We start from the raw sequence: 13,504 nt of genomic DNA, 5'->3' as shown, positions 1-13,504 counted from the left end.
GCCTGGGCAATATGGCAAAAGTCCATCTCTACTGAAAATAATACTCTATGGATCTCTGATTCTGATCCAAGACCAGGCTCTCCAGGAAGATCTGAAGGCTTACTTCTTCCTCTTCCTCTTCTGTCTTATGGCTCTGAATCCTCCACCCACAAATTCCCCTCAACAAAGCTGATTCTATTTTTGATGATTCAGAAGCCCCTTCCGGATGTTGTGGGCCTTGAGGTCAGGCCAGCCTTATATAGACAGAGGTAACTGCCTACATGTACCGAGAAAAGCCAAAAATATATTTTGCCTGTTCACTCCCTATGCCCCCATGCTCCCAAATCTTACATATCCCCCCAAGGCCTTCTGGAAACAAACTGCCTGGTCCTTATCCAACCAGCTCCCTAGTGCCTGTACAGAAACTGGGCAAATGCTGGTGGCTGGCTTCTAGGACTCTTTCTGTCTGACCAGCACAATGCCCTGAAGTTTGCTATGTGATGGGTTCCAGGCCAGGGTGGCCTGGAGAGCATCAGAAGTCTCAACAATCAGATGTGAGCAGACAGGTGCTCGCTGGGCAGAACTGTCATCCCAGGTAGGAGGGAACGGGGCATGAGCATTTACCTATTGCTTACTGAACACTCTATATGCATTATCTCATTGAATCCTCAAACAGTCCTTAAAATAGGTACTGTATTACCCTCATTATAGCAGAGGATGCACAACTTCAGAGAGGGACAGTGTCTTGCCCAAGGTCACACAGCACAGTAAGTGGTAAAGCTGGCATTTGAGTTCAGGTCTGCTGCCTCCAGTCCTGCACCCCTGCAGTTTGGGGGGAATAGCTAGACATCTCCTTGCAGCCAGACAGCTAACAGCAGGCCTAACTAAGGCCTCCTGCGGAAGGTGAAAATTGATGGTCCTCATGCTGGCTTTGGCCCACAGACCTGTTAAGATTGGTCTGCATGGTAGTCTTTCATTTAAAAAAAAAAAAAAAAAGCTGACATTTACATTAAAAAGAGAATGACTGGCGTCTTTAGAAAAGCTGGAAAATCTGGTCATGGTGGGCCTCATTTTCAAGGGGCTTTGACCCTCAATTGGAGATGAATAACAGCTGACCAGGCAGGAGGAAGTTGGGGGGTGCTACACTTTGCAGCTCACTGCTATTTGCATTCATCCTGCTTTGTTCATGACCTGAGCAGAGTGGCCCCTGTGGGTACACAAGTTTGCTGCTGCTAGTCTGCCTCATGTACTTAGTTCTTTGCAGACCTGGTAGCTGGCCTAACATCCTGGAGGGGTGCACGGTCTGGGAAGTGTGTTAGGCCCTCTGAGGGTTCTGGCCACAGGTATTCCATTCAATCGCTGTGTGACTATAAGAATGTCACTTCCCCTATCCAGGCCGCAGGACATTCCCCTTCAGGCCTGGGAGTGACCCAGGCAACATGTCCTTATAAGGGAAAGTGGTTGTGCCCCTACTGGTCTATCCCACAGAGGGGGAGCCTGGGGGGCTCAGGGGATGCCTGCTGGGAGTGATGGGGTACAGAGATGCTGGAGAGGTGTCTGCATTCCAGGTAGGAACTGGCTTTCAGAACAGCCTGAAAACAGACCTGCATGGCACTAACTGCAGAGGGTGTGCATGGGGAATTTACATTATTGAGTACCTACTATTTGCAGTACCAGCTGTACTATGAAGTAATCACGAGGTCTGTGAATTATCCCCTCCACAGCAGCAGAGCCCAGTGGCTAACTGGTATACCCTGAAGCCAGCCTGCAGGTTAGAAATCATGGCAGTACCATTAACAGCTGAGTGGCGTGATTGGCGACGTAGCTCTCTGAGTCTCAGTTTTCTGAGCTGAAGAATGAAAATAACATCCTTACCATAAAGGGATGTTCAAAGTAAGGGTTCAGTGAATTTGAAGAGAAATTGTTTAGAAGAATGCCTGATACATAGTAAGTGCTCAATAAATGTCAACTGTTATTTTCATTAATGATTTTTTTTTTTTTTTGAGAGGGAGTCTTGCTCCGTGCCCAGGCTGGAGTGCAGTGACGTGATCTCAGCTCACTGCAACCTTGCCTCCTAGGTTCAAGTGATTCTCCTGCCTCAGCCTCCCAAGTATCTGGAACTACAGGTATGCACCACCACAAACCAGATAATTTTTGTATTTTTAGTAGAGACAGGGTTTCACCATGTTAGTCAGGCTGATCTCAAACTCCTGACCTCAGGTGATCCACCCCCCTCAGCCTCCCAAAGTGATGGGATTACAGATGTGAGCCACTGTGCCCAGCCTCATTAAACTTTTTTTAAGGGGAGAAAACAAGCACAGAGATATGAGGTCACCTGCCCAAGGTCTCATATTTAGGGAGGGACAGAGCTGAGATTTGAAGCGAGGTCCAAGTCAGGCTAAAGACAGGAAGGGGACTGGGGAAGGAGACCAGAGCCACTGCTCCCAGCACTTGGCAGGGGTCTGATTATCACCTGTGAGTCCCAAGAGCAGGGATCAGGCTCCCCTTGGGGCACACAACCATGGAGTGGGAGGGAAAGGGAAGCTGTATGGTTTCCCTGTGCCTCAGTTTCCTTCTCTGTAAAATGGGGCTAGTTCTATCTTCCTGCAGATTAGAGACATTGCTTGGAAAAGGCAGAGTCTTTTCCTCTTCCCACACCTTCCACCCGCTCTTGCTTGTGGGAAGAGGATGAGGCAGCTTGCCCAACCCTCTGGGAGGTGGGCCCCAAGAAGGGCGGGACAAGGCAGCCAGGAGAGCTTCATTAAAGAGTGGAAAAGCAGAAGTGACAGAGATTCCCAAGTCCCAGCGATTCCCCCACTTCCTCTCCACCTGCCACGGCTGCCAGCGACTGCCCGCCTGAAACCACTGCCATTCGGACAGCATGCCCGGCCACCCAAGAGCAGCTGAGCACCTTGTCAAGACCGGGTAGGTCTGGGGACTTTGGACACTGAGGGCTACAGGTGAGAAAACAGTCAGCCATTGGGGGTGATGGATATGAACCCAAATCTTCAGCTCTGCCATTCCTTGGCTATGTGACCTTAGGCAAATCCTCACTTCTCTGAGCCTCAGTTCCCCATCTGTGAAATGGAAGTAATAATGACATCTACGAGACTGTTGCCAGAATTGAACGAGAAAACACATGCTTAGTACTTGGCACATGCTTGGCTCAGAGTAAGCACTCACTAAACAGCAGCTAGTTTCCTTGCCGTTTTCAATACCCTGTGCAGGAATTGTCATCCAATATGACTTAGGACTGGCTTTCAATCCTTAAAATTGTTTTTATTATTAGCTATTATTCCAAAAGCTACTGTGTTCCAAATATTAATTATATAGTAGAAGGGGGTGTTTAGTTCCAAATTCAAATGACTTCGGGAGCTGGGAAGGGGATGCGCCCCTGGAAGGCCACCTGGATGTGCAGACAGACCCGTTCATTGATCAGCAGGATGCAGTCTGCAGGGCTGCTCCCCTGTCGAAGGCAGGTAGTGGACACTCAGCTCCAGCTACCTGTTGCAAAGGTGGGAGCTCTAACCCAGATCTTCTTATCTCTCAAGAAAAGCTGGAAACTCAGATTTTAATGTGAAACTTTCTTATTTCCAAATGGGGGCAGCTTACATACACACACACACACACACACACACACACACACACACACGCACACAGTGGGCCACAATAAATCACATCTGCATTTGATTCAGCCTTTAGGGCTTCAAGGCTGTGACCGTCACTCCAGCCCCACAGGCCTCACTGCATCTCAACTTCCCACTGTTCTGGTTCTCCCAACTCCCTATTTCCCAATGGTCAGAGCACAGGACCTTTGCACACGCTGTTCCTTCCATCAGGGATGTCCAACTCCCTTCTTCACCCACAAACTGACACTTGTCCTTCCACCCCCAGCTGGAATGTCACCTCTTCCAGGGAGCCTTCCTGACTCCCAGGTAAAACTGGGTCACTCTCCATCTATCCCACCCCAGTCCAGGCCCAGGCGTACTATGTCCAGAATTCTTTGTTAATGAACTTAAACTCTAATGGTCTATTTAAGTCTCCTCAATTAGACTGTGAACTCCTTTAGTGGGACCAAGACTTAATTCATCTTTGTGTCCACAGGGGTCAGCACAGAGCCTGGCACAGAGGAGAATCCAGTGAAACATTTACATCGTTGACATAAGTATCGTCAGAGTAACAAGTGGTGCAGTTTTATAGGATCCTTCTTCTGTGCCAGACCCTGTGTAAAGTGCTTTATGTGCATTATTTCATTTTATTGTCCCGGAAGCCCTGTGACAAAGGTTTCTGTATTAGTCAGGACTCACTGAGTTGCAAGTGACAGATTGATCTTACACTGCCTATAGAAAAACAGACATTTCCTAGTGTGTGGTCCGGCATAGATTTTTGGCTTCAGGCATGTCTGGATCCAGGTCCTCCAGCAAGGCCACTGGGACTCTGTCTGTTTCCTAACACTGTTTTCCTTGTGTTGCCTTCATCCCAGGCCGACTCACACTACGTGGTGGTCCCCAAGGCTTGAGGCATCCTCCTACCAGCTTAGCTCTCAAGGTGACAAAGAGCAGGGTTTTTTTGTTGTTGCAGCAAAGCCCTAGGAAAAGCTCTCTTGGTCCATCTTCGGTCAGGTGCAATCCCTGAACCAGTCACCGTGGCCAGGGGATCAGAGGTACTTGGATCAACTAGACCCAGTCACGTGCTTATCCTTCAAGCTGATGATGGTGGAGCAAGTCAGCAGCTTTGCCTGTAACCAACACAGTGATAGCCTCCCCACCACCCTCCCTGCCCTTTATAACCATATTCCCATATAACCTTTCTGCCTGCTGTCACTTAAGATAATGTATGATCTCCAACCTCAAGTGGGCCTCAGTGTTGCCCAGCACATATGTTATTGCCCTAGTTTGTTTGTTCTTCCACTTTCCCGGGCAACCATTTTGTACTTTCTTCTTCCTCTTCAAGCATCCATCACCTCCTCCAGTATCTTACCTTCTCTGCTGACCTTGCTTCCTGCCAGCCTGAGCAAACAGAAGCAATCGGTCGTGCTACTCTTAATGAATAGTTTTGGACACTCACAACATGGCAGACACTATTGTAGGCACTTGGGACATACCAGTGATCAAAAGGGACAAAGTCCCTGCTCCAGTGGAGTTGACTCTAGTGGTAGGTAATAGCTGATGTGATGCTTACCATGTGCCAGAAACAAAGTGACCCCAGGAGGTGCGTGCTTTTATTGCACCATTTTACAGATGAGACGGCTGAGACACAGAGAGGTTGTGATATGTACCCAAGGTCACATAGCTGGCAAGTGATGGAGCAGGAATTTGAGCCCAGGCAGTCCAGAGGTCATGCCCTTAACATTACTCTGTTCTGCGTATATCAGAGGATACTTTTCACAGGTGCACGCACGTTGCCTGTTCATTCACCATCATCTATACCTATTTCCTCTGCTTTCCCACCTGCTATTAAGGATGAACGAACCCTGCTCCATTCTAAGACCAGCCCCACCTTGCGTGTTCTCAGTCTCACTCTCTGCCTCCACCCCTACCGGTGTCACTCCAGGGAGTCTCCCCCTTGTAAATGTCTCCCCTTTCGATGACCTCTCCCACCTGCAAACATGCTATGGATTTCCTCCCTTCACATGAATTCTCTTGGTCCAATTTCCCGTAGCTACCAGCCACTGCTTCATTTCTCTGCTGTTTTAGTGCAGAAATTACTGGAAAGAGTTGTCTATACCTGTGTTTCCTATTCTTCTCCTTCTCGTCTCTCCTAGACCCAGTCTGGTTGGGTTTTGGCCCAAAAAGCCACCGAACTGTCCCTGCCAAGGTCAACAGTGGACCTCTAAGCGGCTAATAGGAATTGCTCAGTCCTCATCGTTCTTGACCTGTTGGCCACATTTGACATACTTGATCACTCCCTTCTCCTTGAAACATTTTGTTTATTTGGCTTCCTAAGCAGCACATTGGTTTCTCAGTCTCCTTTGCTGGTTCCTCTTCATCTAAGAGCCCCTAACCTTGGAGCACCTTGAGGCATGTCCTTGGATGTCTTTCCTCCCCAGTGACACACTCTCTTGAGGAATCTCATGGTGCACATGGCTTTAGGTAGGGATATAAATTTGGGAGACATCTAATAATCAAGGACTCCCAATGTTATAACTCCAGCCTGACCTCCCCTCTGAATTCCTGACTTCTATTTCCAATCACATCGTCAAAAGCTCCACGGAATGGCTCAACTGAATCTCAAATTTAAGAGTTCTGAACTGAATTCCTCCTCTCTCCCCCTGTTTTGACCACAGAGTTCTCATCTCAGGAAATGACACCTCAGTGCTTCCAGTTGCTCAGACACAAAAGCTCCTCATCATCCTTGACTCCCCTCTTTCTCTCACACCCCACAACCAATCAACCTCTGCAAATCTTGTTGACTCTGCCAACAAAATGTGTTCAGAATCCAAGCTTTCCTTACTACTCCTCTACCATCGTTCTTAACATAGTACAAGCCCCATGGGGGTAGGGACTTCTGTTTTTTACATTCCTGTTTCTCCAATGGTTAGCACAAAGTCATTGCTTGATAAACGCTTGTTGAATTAATAAATATAAAGATGATATAATATAAAAGTCCCTCACAGGCCAACTAGTTCACCCTCCTCACCCCTAAATTATAGAGGAGACCCTGAAGTTCAGAAAGAATAGAAGGTCCAGAATCATACAGCAAGCCACCAAGACTATTAATTCAAGTGAAATTGTTTCTCTTCTTCTCTCTCGTCTTACTCATTCTCTCTCTTTCACCTGTGCTTCTCGCTCCATGACTCTTTCATTCTCTTGGACTAGTTGCCTTCACAAAACTGTAATGATGGACTCAAACAGGGCAGACTTTCATCCTCACATCCTCACATCCTCAGGTACTACATGGGAGTTGGGCTCTTCCCTGACAGTTCCAGCGAGAGTAATCCTGGGGAAGGCTCTGATTAGTTCAGCTTGTGTCACGTGGGTATACAGTGTCTTACTCTGATGGATCCACCTGGGTAACTATAAGGGTGGAGTCTGTTAGCAGAGCCTGGTGATGGGTCTGTGGGGCAGGGGCAGTGGACAGACACCCACCCATCTACCTCCTGATAGAGATTCCCTTCAATTTCCTCATGTGCAGGTGGAGGTCCTGGCACTTGGGGTTCTGGAAGGCCCTTGCCCCACTTCAGGCTGCCTGGGACGCCTTCTCCCAGCCTGTTCCAGCCAGCTGTGGCCAGCTGCTGACCCAGCTCCTCCTGTGTGCCTCCCTGGCCGCTGCTGCTGCAGGTCTGGTTTATCACTGGCTGGCATCCTTGCTGCTTTATCCTCCTGGACCTTCAGCCATGGTGGCCACTGTCTGTGGCCTCCTGGTCTTCCTGAGCCTGGGTCTGGTACCCCCAGTCCGCTGCCTGTTTGCACTCAGCGTGCCCACCCTGGGTACGGAGCAGGGCCGCCGGCTGCTCCTGTCCTACAGCACTGCCACCCTGGCCATTGCTGTGGTGCCCAACGTCCTGGACAATGTGGGTGCGGCCGGGCAGGTGCTGAGGTGTGTCACCGAGGGCTCCCTGGAGAGTCTGCTCAATACCACTCACCAGCTGCATGCAGCATCCAGGGCTCTGGGCCCCACAGGCCAGGCAGGCAGCCGGGGCCTGACATTCGAGGCCCAGGACAATGGCTCTGCCTTCTACCTTCACATGCTCAGGGTCACTCAGCAGGTCCTGGAGGATTTCTCTGGCCTGGAGTCCCTGGCCCGGGCAGCAGTGCTAAGGACCCAGCGAGTGGTCACAGGGCTGTTTATGCTGGGCCTCCTGGTGGAGTCGGCATGGTACCTCCATTGCTACCTGACGGACCTGCGGTTTGACAATATCTATGCCACACAACAGCTGACCCAGCGGTTGGCACAGGCCCAGGCCACACACCTTGTGGTCCCTCCACCCACCTGGCTGCTCCAGGCGGCTCGGCTGAGGCTGTCACAGGAGGAGCTGTTGAGTTGTCTTCTAAGGCTGGGGCTGCTTGCCCTGCTCCTGGTGGCCACGGCTGTGGCGGTGGCCGCAGACCATGTAGCCTTCCTCCTGGCACAGGCAACCGTGGACTGGGCTCAGAAGTTGCCAGCTGTGCCCATCACGCTCACGGTCAAGTATGATGTAAGTGTGATGATGGGAAAAGGGAAGGGAGTCATTGTTTTGAGGGCAGGGGGAGGGTCTGTTAAACCTTTGACTTGAGATTAAATTTGACTTGCCTCCAAGAAACAGCCCTTGAATCATCTATAGGGCCCCATACCATGGGCAGAGGGACTCATCGGATACCCACAACAGCTCTAGGAAGTGGTCTCTAGTCTCACTTCCTATTGCAGTTGAGGATGCTGAAACCCAGACACCTTAAAATAACTTGCATCCAAGGTCACCCTTCACAAGCGGCAGCTTGTCCTAGCCTCATTTTCCACATTTGTACAAATTGAATCAATCCTCCTAATCCTACGAGGCTATTGTGTCTCACAATGTGGTATTGTCTTGAAGTACCTAGTAAGCTCCATGGCACATAAGAGATTATTTAATAAAGAGTGGCTGTTATTAATAGCTCACATCTGTCTATGTCGGACTGGAGGAGGACTTTGGAATGGCCTTTATCAGGAGGCATCCAACTATAGCCTTCAGGACAAATCCAATGGCTTCTTGGTTTTGTAAATAAAGCTTTTTTAGAACACAGCCATACCATTTGTCAATATATTGTCTGTGGCTGCCCTACAAAGGCAAAGTTGAGTAATTGCAACAGACACTGTATGGCCTGCAAAGCCTGAAATATTTGCTATAGTGATAGAAAATATTTACTATCGACTTATAATCGGATATATTACTGTCAGATCAAGAGTTGTGTTTTTCGATCCTTTCTTTTGCCACAGATCTTTTTATTTTTAATTTTTAGTAGTGAGGTCTCACACAAAAGTCCATTGCATAAAACATATCAAAGTGTCAAACTTTGAGCTAATAATATTAACAGCTTACATTTATCAAGTACTTATTACATATTAAGAAAGTGTTTTTCAGACTGCACAAAATCAATTTAATCAATTTAAGGAGTCATAGACAGTTTTTTTAATGAAATAGAATCAACTGGAAAATTATAAGTTTACATCTTAGGCAATAAGGGAGTGTATGGTTTTGTGAATATTTTCTTCAATTACAATACAATCTCTGCTTTGAAGGTGCTGTAAAATGCATTTCTTTTCTTTCCTTTTTTGAGACAGGGTTTCACTCTGTTGCCCAGGCCAGAATGCAGTGGTGCAGTGGTGCAATCACAGCTCACTGTAACCTTGACCTCCTGGCTCAAACGAGCCTCCCACTTCACCTACCTCTGCCTTCCAAGTAGCTGAGACTACAGGCATGCACCACCACCACCCAGTTAATTTTTAATATATTTTTTTTAGAGATGGTGTCTCACTATGTGGCCCAGGCTGGTCTCAGACTCCTGGGCTCAAGCATTCCTCTCACCTCAGCCTCCCAAAGTGTTGGGATTACAGGCATAAGCCACCATGCCTGGCCTATAAAATGCATTTCTTACCATAGGTCACAGTAAATAAAGGTGTCAGGCAATGTTCTAAGCATGTTCCCTGATTTACTCTTTGTCACCAAATCTCAGATAGTCATCAATTGCAAGTCACACCATTACTTTATGTATCCTTAGGGCAGAAAATGCTGCCAATTCAACCTTGACACAATGCTTTCTTATCATTTAGAATTTTAATTGTATTTGTATAAAATAGTTCACTTATTATTTAACATAGGTTTATTTTGCCATATCTTTCTCGTGTATACATAAAAAGAAAAACAGGGGGCTGGGCATGGTGGCTTACGCCTGTAATCCCAGCACTTTGGGAGGCCGAGGTGGGTGGATCACCTGAGGTCAGGAGTTCAAGACCAGCCTAGCCAACAACATGGTGAAACCCCATCTCTACTGAAAATACAAAAATTAGCCAGGCGTGGTGGTGTGTGCCTATAATCCCAGCTACTCAGGAGGCTGAGATGAGAGAATCACTTGAACCTTGGAGGCAAATTTTGCAGTGAATTGAGATTGCTCCACTTCGCTCCAACCTGAGCCAGCAAGACTCCAAAAAAAAAAAAAAGAAGGAAGAAAGGAGGAAAGGAAGAAAGAAAGAAAGACAGAGAGAGAAAGAAAGAAAGGAAAGAAAGAGAGAGAAAGAAAGAAAAGAAAGAAAGAAAGGAAAGAGAGAGAAAGAAAGAAAAGAAAGAAAGAAAAAGAAAGAAAGAGAAAGAAAGAAAAGAAGAAGGAAGGAAATAGAGAGGGAGGGATGAAAGAAGGAAGGAAGGAAAGAAAGAAGAAAGAAAGGGAGAAAGAAAGAAGGAAGGAAGGGAAGAAAGGAAGGAAGGAAGAAAAAGGAAGGAAGGAGAGAGAAAGAGGGAGGGACGAAAGAAGGAAGGAAGGAAGGAAGGAAGGGAGGGAGGGGAAGTAATCTGATGGTTTTCCTAAAACATTCAGTCCGACTTTTCTGAATGACTCTGGCCGAGGAGTCAGTCTCTGAGGCTTTTCCTCCAGTATCATTCTCTGTGCCTTCCAGAGCCCCGGTGATGCCTCACCATTGTTTCCAGCATTTTCTTGCAAGCTGCGGGCCCTCACTCTGCAAGTTTTGAGGCTGGCACTCTCTGATCCTCTGGGAAAGCATAAATTGTCCAGGCCCACTCATTGCTTTCACATTATTTCATGTTTTCTGAAAGCTTTGGGAGTTTCTCCTACATTCATTTGAACCATTTGGGGTGTGGCAAGCTATCCTTCTGCACCTGGGTTAGTGCAGAATCCAACCCAGGTTGGTTCCAAAGTTCAAATGGTGAACTTCTTTATTCCCTGCCTCTCTAGATACCATTCTTCCTCACCTGGACGTACCTATGGAAACTGCAGGGCCCAATGCTTATAAGCAAGACACAGGGACCCACCTTGGCTGAGACTGACCCCTGGGTTGGCAACATGTAACCCATGTGTGGCTTTGGGCTTCCCATCTTTTTTTTTTTTTTTTTTTTTTTTTTTTTTTTTTTTTTTTTTTTTGAGACAGAGTCTTGCTGTGTTGCCCAGTCTGGAGTGCAGCGGTGTGATCTCACTGCACCCTCCCCTCTCGGGCTTAAGCTATTCTCCTGCCTCAGCCTCCTGAGTAGCTGGGATTACAGGCACGTACCAACACACCCAGCTAATTTTTTGTATTTTTAGTAGAGACGGGATTTCACCATGTTAGCCAAGCTGGTCTCGAACTCCTGACTTCAAGTGATCCACCTGCCTCAGCCTCCCAAAATGCTGGGATTACAGGCGTGATCCACCGCGCCTGGCCACTTCCCATCTTTTAAATTAGGCTCCTCCTGGGCTCGACCCATAGAATTGTGTATATTGGTTGGAATGGGACATCTAAAGTATTCACTAACGACTCAGCAAGGAGCAAACATCCATAGACAATTTGTTTTCTCTAAAATATTCTGCTCAAAGATACTAACGTTAGTAACATTTGTATGGTGATTTTTATTTGGCAAAAGAACCTGTTTCAGACTCCTAGTCTCATTGGGTCCTCCTCAAACCCTGGGAAACGGGTTATTTCTATAACCATTTTGCGGATGAAGGCAGGGAAAGCTGGACAAGCCTCTTCTAGAGGTGGGGAGTGGCCAGAGAGGCCCTCAGTTGACGCTGCCTTTTTCTCCTCTCCCAAGGTGGCGTACACTGTCCTAGGCTTCATCCCTTTCCTTTTCAACCAGCTGGCCCCGGAGAGCCCCTTCCTCTCGGTCCACAGCTCCTACCACTGGGAGCTCCGCCTCACCTCCGCGCGCTGCCCACTGCTACCTGCCCGGCGTCCCCGCGCAGCTGCCCCGCTGGCCGCGGGGGCCCTGCAGCTCCTGGCGGGCTCCACGGTGCTCCTGGAGGCCTACGCCCGCCGCCTGCGGCACGCCATCGCCGCTTCCTTCTTCACAGCCCAGGAGGCGAGGAGGGTCCGCCACCTGCACACCCGGCTCCAGCGAAGACACGACAGGCACCAAGGCCAGCAGCTGCCCCTGGGGGCTCCTTCCTGCGCCCCACACCCAGACTTGCCTGCAAGCCTCCGGCATGGATAGACTGCAGGCTGGATACCTTGAAGAACCGAGAGCAGTGAGGGAGAGGGAAAGAGCTTTGGAGTTGCGGAGACCTGAGTTGTAACCTTGGTCCTGTGCCGCCTCCCTGTGTGACCTTGGGTAGGTCACTTCGCCTCTCTTAGCCTCGGTTTCTACATCTGCATAACGACCGCATATTTACCATTGATGTGACCTACTTCCCACGCAGGGATGTGGTCAGCATGGAAGGAAATACTGGGCATGATAGGCCTGGATAACCGGTAAAGAACCATGCAAAGGCCAAGACAAGGAGTGCAGAAACAGCTCATGGTTCCTCCAGGCTTGTTGGCGATCAGGCTCATCTCATCTGCACCAGCTGCTCTACCTGTTAGATGGAGACTTTGCATCATGAATTTCTCGAAATGCTCCTGGAACTTTTTTATATGCCTTGAAATCCTCTAAACTCATTTATAGTAACCCACAGTTTTAATTTTATAAATAAACGTATTTATTAAATCTTAGATTATGTTATTCCTCTGCCTCAAATTCCTTCAGGGTCTTTCCATTGCCAGGATTAGATTGTCAAATTAAAATACAGGACACTCAGTTCAACTTGAATTTCAGATAAACAACAAATACTTGCTTAATTAAAAACTTAAATGAAATTTAACAGAGTTTAACTGAGCAAAGAACGTAGCCCCCAGAGGGCAGAATGGGTTCAGAGCAACTCTGCGGGGTACAACATGGTCAGATAATATTTATGGACAGAAAAAGGAAAGAGATGTACAGAAAACACACGTGAGGTACAGAAACAGCTGGATTGGTTACAGCTTGGCATTTGCCTTATTTGCACACAGTTTGAACAGTTGGCTACCTTTGGTTGAAACGCAGTGATTGGTACAGGAGTAGGTTACACTCTGTTTACACATCCGGGTAGGTTATAGTTCACTATGTATGGAGAAACCTTTAGGAAAAACTTAAAATATGTAAGGAGGTAGCCTTAGGCTAAAATTAATTTAACAATGGTGTTATTATCATCCTTCTTCTAGAGGAGAAGAAACAGATTCAGAGAGGTTAAGTATTTTGCCCAAAGTCACTCAGCCAATAAGCCGCAGAGCCAGGATTTAGACCGAAGTAGTCTAGCTGCCATGGTTTATGAACTTAACTGGTCTCTCAAATAAAAGTAAATTCCCCTTTGACAACCACACTCAAGTCAGTTTGCCTTCTTTGGCTCCACAATCATAACCAGGATTGTCAGTTGGTAAGTACTCTTCAACTATTTTTCTGTACATACGTGTGTGTAAATAGAGTACAGAAATATACAATATTGTTTGTTGAGTTTTAAATAACCTGATCCTATACATTTAGCTCTGCAAATTGTTTTTTTCATTCAACAATATGCCATGGCCCTACTTTTTATTGTTAAAGAGAATTGATATGTCATTAGTTATTTAG

At 47.5% G+C, this 13,504-nt stretch overlaps 1 protein-coding gene across 1 annotated transcript; it reads left to right on the top strand.

Moving 5' to 3' along the window:
- Positions 1–2,860: 2,860 nt before the first annotated feature.
- OCSTAMP (osteoclast stimulatory transmembrane protein) lies at positions 2,861–12,598 on the top strand. The gene is given in 4 exon segments (XM_003780655.4): positions 2,861–2,904; positions 7,114–8,116; positions 11,675–12,029; positions 12,032–12,598. Coding segments are annotated over 4 exon segments (1,698 nt in total). The 3' UTR covers positions 12,328–12,598.
- Positions 12,599–13,504: the final 906 nt, after the last annotated feature.

The sequence above is a fragment of the Pongo abelii genome, chromosome 21 (genome assembly GCF_028885655.2).
Source record: "Pongo abelii isolate AG06213 chromosome 21, NHGRI_mPonAbe1-v2.0_pri, whole genome shotgun sequence".
In the NCBI taxonomy this organism is placed as follows: domain Eukaryota; kingdom Metazoa; phylum Chordata; class Mammalia; order Primates; family Hominidae; genus Pongo; species Pongo abelii.
The sequence above is the reverse complement of the archived record's forward strand: the minus strand, read 5'-3'. Positions and strand labels throughout refer to the sequence as shown.